Source organism: Solanum tuberosum, unplaced genomic scaffold (genome assembly GCF_000226075.1).
Source record: "Solanum tuberosum cultivar DM 1-3 516 R44 unplaced genomic scaffold, SolTub_3.0 scf00476, whole genome shotgun sequence".
Classification (NCBI taxonomy): Eukaryota; Viridiplantae; Streptophyta; class Magnoliopsida; order Solanales; family Solanaceae; genus Solanum; species Solanum tuberosum.
In genome coordinates this window covers 137,885-154,096 of record NW_006239409.1, presented here as the reverse complement: position 1 = coordinate 154,096, position 16,212 = coordinate 137,885, and the positions used below count along the sequence as shown (strand labels likewise).

The following is a 16,212-nucleotide window of genomic DNA, read 5'->3' as shown; positions in this document are numbered from 1 at the left end:
GATCTCCAAACTTTTCTTCTAAGGAAAGAATAAACCAAATATAGAAGAAAATTATATTTTCCTTTCAGAAAAAGTTCAAGCATTTATGGTAATACTTTGACTTTTCTTTAAGAAAAAAAAAAAAAACTTCAAATAAGGAAAAAAAATCAGGGTAAAACCCTGACAAATATTTCAAGAGATTATTCTATGGGGTAATTTTTTTTGTTGCTTGTGGTTGTATTTTCTTTTATCCTTTCTGGCAAATTTGGTCTTTTTTAGAGAATCATGGAATCTAAAACTTTTTACAGCAAATAATATACAATAGTTAAAAAAAAAATAAAGACAACTGCTGACTAAAAATATATAGGATAAGCCTACTCTCCAGCTTTTGGCATTTATCTAAAAATGATATAAGCAAAAAGAAAACGAGACAAAATGGGAGATTGACAAAATTACGAAAGAAATTTAATAATAGTATATATGTTGATAATCCATGATAATTTTAGATTTTTAAACTTTACAGGGATGCAATATTTGTCTTGGTTATTTTTGGAACATTAATTAATAATGCACCTTGGATTAAAACAAATTACTAAATTCCATATTTTAGACCCTCACCTAGGGCTTTGGAATTATTCTAGCTTTTGATTTTTTTTTAGAATATAATAAAAGTGTATAATGCAGAGACTTGCATATAACAATCCATGACAGAGAGATTTAACGGGCGTTTAAATATAAAAATTGTGATACTAACTATAGTTATTTTCCAAATCACCAAATTTATTATCTATTCAAAGATCGATATAATAAGGTATCATTTCATTCATTATTTCTTAAGGAGAAATATTGATCACCAAATGATTAATAAGAATTAGTTTCAGAAACTAAAAAGAAACAACATAAGTTTAAAGAAAAACTACATAATTAGACATAATTCACTACCATATATATTATTGTTATTTATATTTATAAAATATTACGTATCTTATCATTAATTAAAAGTTTTATATTATATATTGAAGAAAATACACTTAGATACATGTATATTTGCTACTAGATAGGGATAGAGGCGAGCGAGATTCAGACATATCCCAGATACATGTGAATCACACTAGATACATGAATTTGTTTCTATTCGGTGTGATTCGCATGTATCTGGGATACTAGATATATGAGAAAGTGGCGAGTGAGATGGGAGAGAGGCGATCGAGATTTGTAATGTATTTCAGATACATGTGAATTTATTTGAATACAATATATCTAGAATAAATTACACTTAATTTTGCCCCCATGTATTTGAAATACATGTATCTGGACGTATCTGAAGGCACTAAAATCTAGTAAAATACTTAATATTACAAACCATAGTATATATAAGTAATTATCCCTTAAACTAGTGGGATTTATTTAAGTTGGCCTACATTTAAAGAAGTACATGCATTAGACATATATATTGTATAAAATCCAAGATATATTGAAACTTTGTTTCTAATTTTCAAAGCATATAGTTGGTAGGTGCATTAGATAATATCAAGTTCTAAGAGTATTTTGTTGTAACCAGCCATTATAAAAGCATTATGATTGCATTGTCATGATTTGACACCTTTGAGCTAGCCCTCAAGTATTACTCAATACAAATTGAACAATGAAAGGTCAGCATGTAATCAACTCATAATAGGAAAAAATGAAAAAGAATGAAGAAAATAAACACACATTACTAGAAATTTTCATGCTACATACTTATGAAGCATGGAGAAAAATAAATTATCACTATTATTTGAGTGCTAAAAAAGATCCACATTTTTTTTACCAACATTTTTGTTTGTGCAAATATGTTCTTGCTTAGAGGTACACAAAATTCTTAAATTAATCATCGCTAGTCTATACTCCATGTATATAAGTTTATACTCAATATACTATTACTATGACAGATGAAGAATTTTGCAGCAATTATTTAGCGATAATAATATTATTGTTGCTATATTATATTTAGTGTTAATAATAGATTGAGTATATATAATCAACACACTAGATAAAATATCTGAATGCAATGACATTAACTCAATTACCGCTAAATATTTTGCGTCAGTAAATATTACCACTAGGAAAATTATTTCCACTGAATGTCATGTAGTATATACATACACAATAATTATACTTGACGTATACACTGATTATACTAGCTAAAATTTGTTTTTTTATATAGAGCTATATTTTTTGTTGTTGGCTTTTGTTATTCTGCTATGCAGTGTAAAAAATCTGTATTATGATTTACTAATACAATAATTACAAAAGAGTATCACTAGGAGCATTAGAGTCAGTATCACAAGCCATAGATAATTAACACAAGAAGTTACTATTTTGTCTATTAAAATTGTTTCTAAAGCAAATAAAAGCAGAAGCGCTAAGTAGACAAAATGATTATATTATAAAAACAATTATGTTTCCTTCAATTTCACCTTAAATGTTTTGATCAATTTTTATTTATTTTTTGTTATTCTATGGCTCCCATTTTCATTTACACACTGTGAATGCATGACCTACTTGTCTTTATTACGTGGGCCAAAGGGGGAAAATTATTCCCTCTCTCCAACAATACTTGTCCACTATTAACTTTACATACTTTTTAACAAATTATAAACAGAAGGATAATTTTACTATTTCACCTTTTGAATATAATAAATACAATCTCTTGGAAAGTATAATAGGGAAATGACTATAATTAATGATAAGGGTATATTAGGAAGTAAGTGTATATAATTATTTATTGATTTCATAAAGTAGACAAGTATTACTCCCTCCGTCCCATTTTATATGTCACATTTTTATTTTGCATTTGCATTAAGAAATGATGTAACTTAACCCTTCTACCCTTATTTAATGTTTTCTTAAGTCAACTTTATCAATAAATGACAAGACTAATTGACTATTCTATCAAGAGTATAATAGGTAAAATATGATAATTTATGCATAAATTTTATAAAATGACAAGTATTGTGGTCCAGCTATTTATAGAAAGGAATGACATATAATATGGGACGGAGGAAGTATTGAACATTCCAAAATAGTATAGTGGACAACTATTATTGGACGGAGAAAGTATTTGGTACGCTATTAATTGAATCAGATAAAATCAAACTCAACTGCATTATTAGATGTGGGCACAAAATACCTAAATGTCCTAAATTCAAGAAAATTAATGATATTTCTAATTTCCATGAAGTGAAACATATGCTAAATGTTAGACAAAACTTTGTGGAGAAAGTCCAAAATAATCTCTTATATTTGGATGAAGACTTAAAGTCGTCATTCTTGAGTTTTCATATGGTGCATTTTTGTCCCTCAATTATTGGTATCTGATTTTAGTTGATACGGCATCTGATTAAATATATTAAATTATTAATTAATTAAATTATGTATTTTTGATCAATTTACTTGTGAATAGTTTATCTACTGATACTTATAATTATAATTTTTCATGCATTATGCTAAATTTGTACTACTGCTGCATATTTGAATTTTGATGGTAATATAATTTTTTACGTAAAAAAATTTGAAGATTAAATATATTGAATTGTATATGACCAGGTTAAAAGTGTTAATTAAAGTCAAAGATAGTTGGCTGCCTTTGCCCTTTGGTCCTATTATGTATACTCAAAGACCATATCATATTTAAACTGAACTAATCACTCTTGGTACAATCGATCAATAATTATAAATCATAATAAAGAAAGAAAGAAAGAAAGAAGACAACTACATTGAAACCTGAGGAGTATAGATTTTTATCATGTGATTGTTTATTATATAAAAATAAAATGCCCCATCCTTCTCAGAATTTTGATTTTGTTTTCTTTTTTTAAAACCAATTAGCAACTTTATTCATATATATTTTTCCTTACTTTAAACCACAAAATTATTTGCCTCCAACCAGTGAACAAATACCTAACCCAAGAGGTGTTTAATAGACAAGCTTCTTCTCTATTACTAATATATGTTAGTATAATAAAAAATATAAAATATATAATTCACATAATTAATTAAACACCAATTATTCCTATTATATATGGTGTTTGATAGACAACATAATGACCTTATCTACTCGTGGACCTCATTTTTTCCCACTTTTTTTTAGTCTATGATGTTGCATTACCTTTAAATTTTATGATATCAAATTAAAAGTCTACCATTATGTCTAAATAATGTTGAAGATTTATTAATAAATCCACTTAAAGGTCTTTCGACATGACGAGTATTTTTTAAAAATATTTAGGTACCTATCTTATTGTAAAAACAGTATATCATTACTTTTAAATTGTTCAATATTTTTTATTTGCTGGTCAAAATTTAATTAAATGGTCCCTCGTAATTATCAAACATGACATATAACCATTACGTTTGAACTGATACTTTTTGACTATTATCAAGTTTTAGACCATGATTTGTTGGATATATCTATTTTTTTAAATGTTTTTAAATTTATTTTGATAAAGTATATAGTTTTATTTTTCAGTGGGGGAGAGTGGAGAGTGGGTAAGGGAGCTTTTCTTTATGAAAAATAATTAAAACGTTAAGTTGTTGAGCTAATTGAAGTACAATATTAATATTACATATCATTTTTCACGTCATTCTACTACTATTTGGCAAAACACTCACCAAAATTATTTTTAAAAGGTGAATGACCTGAAAGACCCTTATAACTTGACTCCGTTTGTCACCTAAACCCTTCTACTCACGACTTTGCCAACTGAACACTTAAAGTTATTAAAACACATTATTTTAAACCCCTTTGATCGTTGACTAAGCTTATGTGGTGTTTTTTTGCTGAATCAGATCAAGAGAGTGGTTACACGCGTTTAAAAGCAAGTGAAGACAACTATTTAAAAAAATAATTAAAAGAAAAATATAACAATTAAAAAAAAACCCTTTCCCAATATGCTATACGTTTCTTCTTCTTCCTCCTCATAATTTCACTCAATCCCCACCATCACCACACACACATCTTCTTCAATCTCTTCCAATACTCTTACCCACAATTCTTCCTCTTCTCATATGCTACCTATCATTTGAGAGTTCTATAATGATTGAGAAAAAAATATTTGTTTAGATTTGGGTAAAAGAGAAGGAGGGGGGGAAGAGGTTCTAAATAGTGAAATTGATGCGGATTTTAGATGGGTTTTTGAAAGACATGTTTGAGATTATTTCTAAATGTAAGACAATTTTCTTGAGAGCATTTTTGAAGAGTTTTCTATAATGACCCATTTTTGGTCTCCTTCTCTTCTTTCTCTCATCTTCCATTTGAGTCACTTTATTTCTTATCACCATTAAAATAACAAAATTTATAATAAAAAACATAACAAAGCTTTGCTTATCTCTAATTCCTCTTCAACGTAAAAGATTCTCTAGAAAAGAAAATAAAAATGATTAGTAGCAAAATAGATGGAAAATATGGGAAGAGAAGAAAAAATGGAAAGAAATCAAGAAAGAAAGGATTTTGGAGATTAGTTTGAGATTTCTTTTAAAAAAATATTATTTGTAATTAAAAAAATGATGTGGCAATATATTTCTGATGTGGATAGTGAGGTGTTATCCACATCAGCGCGATTGGGAGACACACATGATCAGAGGGGTTTAAAATACTGTGTTTTAATAACTTTAAGTGTTCAATTGACAAAATCGTGAGTAGAAGGGTCCAGATGACAAATGGAGCCAAGTACAAGGGTCTCCCAAGTCATTCCGTGTTTTTTAAATATAAAGAGAATCACAAATAGAACACGCAACAACAAAAAATACACTTCTTTACAATAATAATAATAATAATAAATCAAAGTTGTTAATCATTTAGCAAAGAGGTCATCAAAACATATGATATGAAAATAGAGAAAAGACATAAAGTCACCATTAAAGTTATCCCGTATTTGCATAAAGACATCCTAACTTTGGAAGTGTCCTATCACCCCACAAAACTTTTTAATATCTTTGTAAATGGGCCATTAATTTAGGAGCTATTTACTTAGATACACTCTAATTTATACATACAGATACATGTATCAACTATGTATTTAGTGTGATTCACATGTATCTAATATACATGACTATCTCGCTTGCTTCACTCCCTATTTTAGTGTATTTAGTAGCAAAAATACATGTATCTTCTTCAATATATGGTAGAAAACTCTTAATTAGTGGTAATATATGTAATATTTTAAAAGTATAGATAATAATAATAATTTATATAATATAGTGAAATATGTCTAATAATGTACTATCAAGAGAGGTCATTCTCAAAGCCCAAATGCTAGTAATTGGGCCGTCCTTACTTTACTCCCATATGTGGAACGGGCTAACTAGGAACTATCATTCTTCGTAGCACAAAACTTAGGAGTTTTATCTTTTAAAATGCGCTATCGAATAATGAATTTAACGCGCTAACAAATAATGAATCCATGGGAGCTTCGAGCATTGGGTATCAAATTCATATTTATAGACACGTGATTTTTGATCAAACATGTAGTTCTACGCCCAATTGATTCATGCTTAAAATTGACAAACTAACGTCACACGTGCATAAATGTGTTTTTAAAAGATAGTTTCGATTATGAATGTGATTATACATTTTTTTTAAATATATAAAAGAAATTTAATGATGCGGTCATGCACCTTGACTAATTTATTTTAATAAATTATTTTTCTTTAATTTAAATCAAGAGGTATAAATAGAGATTATTAGGTATGATACACTCAGAAGAAGAAGACAGTTATACCTCTAAGGCGTTGTATGTCAAAGACTAAGAATGCAGTGACGCATCTTGGTGGAGTCCAATGAAAGTTCAACAAACCTTAAATACGAGCAAACCATAACCTATAACAATATATCTAAATAGTTTAAGAAAAATATATGTGGATAAAAGCGACCATGCCTCATACTTTCCCTTGATCAATAAAATTCCTCACCCAATTTTTTCGTTTTCGGAGATCAAAATTAAAAAAGATAGACTTGAAAAACCTCACTCTTTCACTCTCTCTAATGCTAAACACCCATTGAAATGGAATCACATCGGATGCTTAGAATTTGTGCTTTACCAACCTTTTCAATAATGTCTTCAGGGTTCCTTCTTCTTCTTCTTCTATTTTCTTTCTTTAAAAAATTGACTTACCGCAAATGTGAATGTTTCGAGCAAATAATATATCTAAAGACTCAAAAACATACATTGACTATACATAATGCGATAACTCGAATAATTTTTTCTATTTTAAAAAAGGAGAAGAAGAAAACGACGATACATTCTAGAGCACCCAATGTGATTCCATTTCGATGAGAATTGAAATTGATAAGGAAGAATAATTGGACAATTGATATGAATTTTATACCCAATTCTCGAAGTTCTCATGGATTCGTTAATGTTAGTGCGTTAAACTCCTTACCATTTTAGGTTTCACACAATTAGGTAAATTTATCATTTTATCCTTACTTAGTGTTCCAAACAATAAATGAACATGAATTGATTGCTTTGTTTTTCACAAATGTATACTTTCAATGCTAATAACTTTCAAAAGTAAAATAGGAAAAATAAGTGTCATTTATGCATTAATTTTGTGAAATGACAAATATTTAGGAACATAGTATATTTTAAGTAAAGATGACATATGAATAGGAACGGAGGAAGTAACTTATTCTTTTTAAGTGGGCTAATTTTTAGGTAAATTTAACCCGATGGACATTTTGTCTGTGGCAAGTGCTAAATGACCAGAAAATGTGGCTAGAATTTGACCAGAAAATTAAAAAAACTATCATTCTGGTAAAAAAAAAATTCCCTTGTCTAATATAGACTATAGTTTATTTATTGAATCCGTGGAAACCAAGACGGTGTTTTCCGAGGTGGTATAGGCAATGAAGTATCCTGTCCCAAAAACCGTTATACGCTAAACTAGCATAACAAACTATAAAACCTAGTAAAAGGAATTTGTTGAACCATCTTACGTCTACTAATCAAAAAGATGACTTTTAAGGAAAAACATGCTTAAGTTGTCACCACAAAAATAAGCAAGAAAAGAATGCGTCATCGTCACTTCCAAAAAAACCTCCAAGAAAGCAACTAAAAGCTGCTTGTGATGAAAATAACAAACGTTCAAACTTACTTTTTTAAAAAGTTTCAAATTTCAGGTAAAGTGATTTCATTTTTTATGACAGAAGACCAAGTAAAAGGGTATAATTCGGTTAAAAATCGATACCTGAAACAATGTCGATTTCTAAAATTTGAGTTCCATAACTGTAAAGGAAACTGCAAGCAACTTTTAAAATACTTTATGTAGTTATCTAGCACCAAATGGTAACTGAAATTCTAAATCTAGAATACCGCGTAAAAGTTGCTTCTGTTTTTCTTTCTTGTAAGGCATCATTAACCAAAGTGCACTCTATTTTATATTCCCTTCAGGTATATATTTATATCCTCAAGCAATAAATATTCCAACACAAATTTGAGAAGATAATCAAATTAATACTTGCCAACTAAAGACTTCAAGGCTATGGAGATTAAGGTAGAAAATGAGATACCCCGGAATCTTGATGAAGAGAAAGCTCCCCTGCTTGAAAATTCAGAACTGCCTGAAGTGGAGAAAAACCTGATACAACAAGCAATAAGCCAGACATTTAAAAGCACTGCCCATCTTGCCAATCTTCTGCCTACTGGATCTGTTCTTGCTTTTCAATTTTTATCGCCCATATTCACAAACCAAGGACAGTGTGATGTGGTTGGTCGATCCTTGACTGCTGCTCTTGTAGCACTTTGTGGACTGTCATGTTTCCTATTGAGCTTCACAGATAGTTTCAAGGATCAGAAAGGAAATGTTTGCTACGGGTTTGCCACAACATGCGGCTTGTGGATAATAGATGGATCAGCAACACTCCCATTGGAAGCCGCAGCAAAGTACAAGCTGAAATTTATAGACTTCATGCATGCCATCATGTCGATATTGGTTTTTGCAGCTGTTGCGTTGTTTGATCAGAATGTGGTAAATTGTTTCTACCCGACACCTTCATATGAAACACAGGAACTGCTTACAGCTCTGCCAGTTGCAATTGGGGTCATCTGCAGTATGTTGTTTGTGGTGTTTCCTACGCAACGTCATGGCATTGGCTTCCCCCTCACTTGCTAACTAATATGCTTGTTCCCAGAGATTTGTCGCATGTGTATCCTCATCTTCTTTTATATTCAGAGTGAGATACATTTTCATTGGTCTTTTCATTCATGTAACAATGTAACCATTTCCATTGCCTTTTGACGTAACGTTGCCAGATGAAGCTGTAAATGATTAACAAGCGAATGTATAAAGAAGAATGCTAGTGTTTGCTAATCACCTTCATGGAATTTGAATATAATCTGTAGTCCAGAAAGTCAAATCAACAAGTGCTTTTTGAATATACAAAAAGAGTCGTAATTCAAAATTCTGAAGGAAACATACTAGAATTAAAGATTGTGTTTAATCATACAAATGTTAATCAATTAAAAGTGGACAGAGGGAGTAGTATATAATAAGCACTTCATTGAAAACGCTAAGCCCAAGAAACTCCATATTTTAGGGCATTAAGGAATAGAGCGTCTGAACACTTACCACTGTGCACTGCGAAGATTGAACCCTTGAGTTCCAGGTTGCCATGGAATAATCTTAGCTTTGCACCAAATATCCATGATGAAAAGGGTAAATACAACGGACACCCACTATGTTATGATTTACCAAAAATCTTCTTAGAAGGTGAAGCAATGCATAAAACCAGATTATTTTGGTCTGACATTCATATGGATTAACAACGGCATTGCGGTCATAATCAGTAACTTGAACAAGACATCAAGTCTCAAAATTCATATGTTTACACATTAGGTCAGCCTGTACCGAATCAGCTGCTTCCCTTACTTTCCTTCTATCCCAAAATCCACCCAGCACAACAGCCCATGTTTGTTCATCTGGAATGCATCCATCAGTCAACATTTCCTCGACAATACGAGCAACCTTGTGCACATCTCCTTTCTTGCAGAAATGGTTGACTAAAGTCTCAAAAGATTTAGCTTCAACTGAGATGGCTCTGGTGCGCATGCTTAGATATAATTGAAAAGCTCGCTTTGGATCATTCACAGCACACAGGCCTTGGACTACTGCATTATGGATCTTCACATGCAAGCTCCAAGTTAACCGGTTTGGAGATATTCCACTAAGAATCATTTCATCAAGATAGTTGGCTGCTTCATGAAACTTGTTATTCTCACAAAAGCCATTGATGATTTTCCAGTATAACCCTGCATCAGGTTTACATCCCTGAAGTTTCATTCTGTCGAAAATCTCTAAGGCTTCTCCAATTTTACCTTCTCCACAAAGTCCGTGAATTAAGGTACTGTAAGTTATCATATTGGGAACCTTATGTTCATGAACCATTATCTGTAATAGCTCCATTGCTTCAGAGGAACGTCCACCCTTACAAAGACCGTCCATCAAAGAACTATAAGTGAACACATTGGGCTCAATACCTTGGCTTCTCATGTCCTCAAGTAATGTCATGGCTTCATCCAAGTTATTTGACTGGCAAAAGCCACGAATCAAACAAGTATAGGTCACTACAGTAGGTGAGCAACCATTTGCTTCCATCTCCATCAGAAGTTCTTTTGCTTCAGTGGCCTTGCCCAATTTGCAAAGCCCATTAATGAGAGTCCCATACGTATAGGAATCCGGTGTAAATCCGCGCTTGGGCATCTCATGAAAAATACGAAAAGCAGAATCCATTGTTCCACTGTTCTTGCAGAGAGCTTTAATCAAAATATTAAGCGAAGCAACACAAGGTGTAATGCCCACCCCCCTCATGTGACGATAAAACCTAAAAGCAGTTTTTAACCGGTTTTCCTCAACAAGTACAGAAAACACTGTTATATACGATTTCTGGGTTGGCTCACAATCATACTCCTTCATCTTTTGGAAAACCCTGATCACCTCAAGTGGCTTGTGAACCCGGCCATAGGCTCGATAGACTGAGAGGAATATATCCTCAGTAATCTTACAGCTCTCATCCTTCATTCTGACAAGCATTTCCTCTGCTAAATTAAAATGATTTGCAGAAAGCAATCTCGAGATGATAAGACCAAATGTGCTACGATCGTGCCGAAAGCCATTAGAGTACTCTGCTGTTGCTGCATCAAATATAAGAACAGCTTTTTGTACATCTTTTTCTGCTCGAATCAACTGTTCAACAAAAGCCGCTGTGACTTCTCTTGGCCATTTGATTGGTATCTTGCTACCCATCAGTTCAACACTTACCTTCAAATGCTGCAATCCCCTTTCCACAAATATGTGCCTCAAATTTTAGCTAATATCATTAGCTTTTCAATGATTAAAGTTGTAACAACGACAATGCTTCTTGCCGATCCTATGTATTTGAAGCATCCAATACTGAAGCTTCCTGTAATTTCAAAAGAAAATTCATTAGGGTCTAATATCTTCAACCATGTTACCAGCTAAAGATATGCCAAAAAACAAGATTTTCTAGCAGGCATTGCATCAAACAAGTTGGTGTCTCATACAAAACTAAATTTTAAGCTCAAAATACCCTGGTACAGGAAAATCGAACAAATGATTTTCTTATATTTGGAGCAAAGAAGAGAAATTTTGATCAAAGCTTTAACCTTTACATGGATCAACAAAACATAATGAGGTGAATCAAGATTTCAAGGCAGTGAGTGCACGAGTGCATATAATGTTGATCTGCCACTAATCACAAAGAGTGAGAGATGACATGGTGAAAACAAAAAAGGAGAGCTAATGCTCAAGAAAAGAATTAAAGAATTTAGAATTTTCAATGTTATAGGTGTCGAGATAAAGTAAAAATAGCAAACTTACTTCATTATACATCAAAAACTGTATTAGAGTGTGAAACAAAATATAAGAAAAAACAAAGAAAGGAAATTTTAAAAAATGTTATTATTAATACATTCAGTTGACTATAGCGACTAGTGAGCATGAAGAAATTATAAGAATTTTTCCACAATACCTCTCTGACATCCAAGAAAGAAAGAAATGTCAACTTTTACAAACTAGAGTTTTAAACAATTTTTCCACTTTTTGTTGCCATTCTTGCTTACCCAACTTGAGCCCATTTGAGATAGAAATAAGAATATCTGAAAAGCGAAGATACAATTCCTAATCCACTACAAGAAATTGAGTAGAAAGCAACAAACACCTCTATCAAGCATTTCGACAAACACCTTACCTGCATTGTTTTTGCACCTTCTTTCAGTTATTACTTCCACTAAGTTCCAGATTCTCGTACAAATAAATATCTAACCAGCTTCCCAATTTACAGTGATCTCATGAAATACAATAATAGCAGGCAGTTGAGTTAAGAATTACCTCTTCTATCAGTTTTGCTCATTTACTAGTTTGTCTTGTCTTGGATTGAAACAGCTTCACTCCATTTCGGTATTCTCGTATCGCCTTCTCTGCATATAAATTCCGTTTCCGGCAACGGTGAGCCGAGCGGCTTCAGCTTCCCAGGGTAAAGTATTCAAAAAGCTAGAGCCGCCTCATGTATCATGTATATGTTGGTGAGTCACTTCCATAATAAACGACTGGTATAAATATAGGGAAAATTATGTGTATAAGCAAATACTGTATATATTAGTTAATGTAGTTATAATTTGTCTTAATTATAATTCGTAATTTACTTTTAGCTATAATTATGCGGTTCAACTTTTTAGTTTGTATAATTCGGAATTTGTATAACTTTTGTATAATTCAAAATTTGTATAATTGCTTACACTTTTGATGTTTGTAATTGTATAAATTCGTTATTTCGAGTTTATACAAAAATAACTATACAAATGTACCAACGAATTATACAAACGAGACAATTTAAACTGTAGCTACAGTCCATAATTATGCAAACTATAGCTACGAAGCATAATTAAGTTTATTATAGTGGTCATTTGCGAAAGTTCCTCATAAATATATAAACTTTTCATTGAAGGGTAACATTAATTTATAAAATTCGACGTGAATTCAATCAACTATTATTTGATCGGGGTCATTTAGTAGAGTATATTAGAAAAAATAATGTATGTATAACCGTATTAGTTTTGTTTATTTACTACAATATTTTTTTCCAATCTATAAACTAGTACTCTATTGTGTATTACTAATACAATAGATTTCTAGGCAGTGGCGGATCTGTGAACACTTAGATTCGAAATCGGTCTTAACAAGCCTAAAAGAGGCTTAAGCATGCTCCCAAGAGTCAATGGACCAATCAAATCATTTGTTCAATGGGTGCTCTATGTTAATTTTATACAAATACATCTTAATTTCTATATAGATATATATATTTTGAGACGAGGTAAATGGCTGCTCGAGCACCCGATAGATTCTATTTGGGCCCGCCCCTATTTCTAGGTGCTAGTAATTCAATGATTTTAATGTATGCATTAGCATGGTTAAAGACTCAATTGATCTTTTCACTGTATATCTTTGTAAATAATAATTTTTATGCAATACGTGTTATTTTTAATGCACCAAATCAAACAATGTATAAAAATAATCTATTTATAATCAATGCAAGCATTAGTAAATAGTAATACAAGTATTATTAAAGCAAACATTACTAGTACACTTTATTTAGCGTCATTTTTATACACTCTTCCAAATGATCCCTGTGTACAAATTATTAGCTAATTTATCGAGTACCAGGGAATTGATTTCACTCTATCAATTTTGTCACCTTTTTATTTAAGGGTTGTTCGCTCTTTGATCAGTGATTCACTAGCCACTAGATCAATGATGGTATCATCCTGGCGAAGGTTCAACTCCTTATGTGTCATCAAGTACCTCAAGCTCGGAGACCCACTAAAGTACGAAAGTCAGGATCTTTCAGAAAATGAATTCGCTTAGCGAACTGCTTCGACTCGATCGGATCACGGGATAACTTATTTGAGCTTTCCCTCACTCTTTGTGTGCTGCTTCAATGGCTTGATATGAAAGACGATCAACTTTTGATAGAATAAAACAATGAACAATATGCACAACTAATAATATTTATATCAAGATTAACAGTATAAGTAGATTTAATAACTAGAGAATTTATTTTACGAAATTAGTATAGATGAAATACTTATTTCTACTTAGTTTGTTCAATACATACACGATGCACTAACATAAAAAGTTGAAACTATATCGCTCCATAAAGATAAATTATATTTAATTTTATGCTACAATAATGTTGATGACTCTGTACAATTTTCATCTTAGATTATGAAAATAAATTTTATACTTATAAAAATGATGATAAAAGTTCTTATGTATTAGATAAATATTATATACTAGATCATCTACTAAATAAATAAATAATACACGAATAATTATTTCATGCAAAATTGCTATAAGAAAACGCATGACTCTAACAAATTTCCACTAGATTCATAATTTTACGTGATATCATGAGCAACACAAAATTATACAGTGATATCATGAGCAACACAAAATTGTTTGATACTTTTTCTAACAATTCAAGGAGGTCGGGTAAATAACAACAAAGTCGATCAAGTTTTCAAAAGGTTAAAAATATGTAAAAAAATTTAAATAAATCTTTTTATAGATTGATCAAATTTTGAAGAAAACATATGTTTTGAATAATTTTAATTTTTAATTTTTTATCTTTTAAGACAAAGATGACAAAATATCTTCACAAATTATATGTGTATTTTATTTGTATTTTTATGACAAAATTATCATATAAAAAATCATAGTACTCAAATTAATTAGCAATAATTTATTTATTTTTACAAATTAACACCTAATTTCTAAGAAAAGAATGTTCAACAATAAAATACTAACAAGAACACTTTTCAAATAATTTGATTGAACAAAAATCACGACTCTACTTATTTAAAATAATAATAATATACTTTTCAAGATAAGCTAATTTGATAACTTGATCAATAGACTTTCAATTGTGAAATTTGTAAGTTAATATTGGTAAAGTTTATTTATACAGTTAAAATATGAAAGAAAATTTAGTTGAACAACTAACTAATATACACATTTTTATATACTATAATTTTGATTTAAAAATTTAAATTTTAACTTATAAAACTCAAATTCTTTTTGTGATTGCAATCTATATTCCGTATAAAGTATATAAATTAATTTGTCTTCCTTGTAACTATGTTATAATAATCTCATTAACTTTTTAGCAAGTACTTATCGTATTCATTACCACTATTTCATAGGAGACACGTGTTTGCTATTGCTATATATGTCAAACTTCGATGTAAGTGTTGTATAGATTGAAAATAGTTTTTTTTATTTCAAGAATAAAATTGAAAACTTTATTATCCCATTTAACAAAAAAATCACACCTAGAATTGCAACATCTCTAAGAATATATATATATATATATATAGAGAGAGTCCTCGATAAATTCTATAATTTGGATTGAAGATCTTCATTTCTTCTATGTCTTTATATCTTTTCTTCTTGCAAACCCTAGCCGCATCAACCCATCACTATATCGCCATCATAAATCTCTATAATCATCACTGAAAAACAACATAAACATTACTTGTTTATCGCAAATCATACAAAAATTCTTTCTGTACAAGAGAAAGAAAGAGGGAAAGGAGGACGAAGTTAAGGAACCAACAACAAATTCGCACATCAACAGTAAATTCATTTCAATCCAAAAGGTTTAAAGTACGATTCACCATCAACAATGTTATATGTATTTGTATGTTATTTTTATGTATTGTAAACATCATGAGAGAGTCGATGTATGCCAAATGACATAGAAAGACATACGATCTTATAACTCCGTCATACACTAGACGTATATTATATATACATTTTATATATCAGATATATATTCACTTCTCATCGATGACATACAAATAATTACTTAAATATGATATATAATTATAAGTCTGTTATAATAAAAAAAATAAAAATCACAACAATTATATAATATTTTTTTTATAAAAGAAAAAAGAGAAGATTTTCATTGAGTGTTTGTGGCAAAGTTTATGTGAGCAAAAAAGACATTATTCAATACTATATTTAGTGAGAAGAAGATAAAAAGTCATATACAATGTAGTATAGAATTTGTGATAATTTTAGAGAGAGAGAAAAAAAACATAAGAATATCTATAGGAAAAAATGGAAAGAGCAAAGATAAAAATAATAATAGACATAGATTTATCTATTCTAATT

At 30.4% G+C, this 16,212-nt stretch overlaps 2 protein-coding genes across 3 annotated transcripts; one reads left to right on the top strand and one right to left on the bottom strand.

The window, feature by feature from the left end:
• Positions 1-8,309: 8,309 nt before the first annotated feature.
• Positions 8,310-9,330, top strand: LOC102579399 (uncharacterized). The gene has a single exon (XM_006364243.2). The coding sequence runs from the start codon at positions 8,503-8,505 to the stop codon at positions 9,130-9,132; it is 630 nt and encodes a 209-aa protein (XP_006364305.1). The 5' UTR covers positions 8,310-8,502; the 3' UTR covers positions 9,133-9,330.
• LOC102579726 (pentatricopeptide repeat-containing protein At5g46100) lies at positions 9,209-12,577 on the bottom strand. 2 transcript variants are annotated; one of them, XM_006364245.2, is made up of 3 exons: positions 12,367-12,577; positions 9,589-11,419; positions 9,209-9,278 (listed from the first exon to the last, which is right to left on the bottom strand). In XM_006364245.2, the coding sequence occupies exon 2, from the start codon at positions 11,260-11,262 to the stop codon at positions 9,823-9,825; it is 1,440 nt and encodes a 479-aa protein (XP_006364307.1). In that variant the 5' UTR covers positions 11,263-11,419; positions 12,367-12,577; the 3' UTR covers positions 9,209-9,278; positions 9,589-9,822. The 2 variants fall into 2 exon arrangements, with proteins under 2 accessions (XP_006364307.1, XP_006364306.1); XM_006364244.2 differs by having other exon boundaries at positions 9,268-9,356.
• Positions 12,578-16,212: the final 3,635 nt, after the last annotated feature.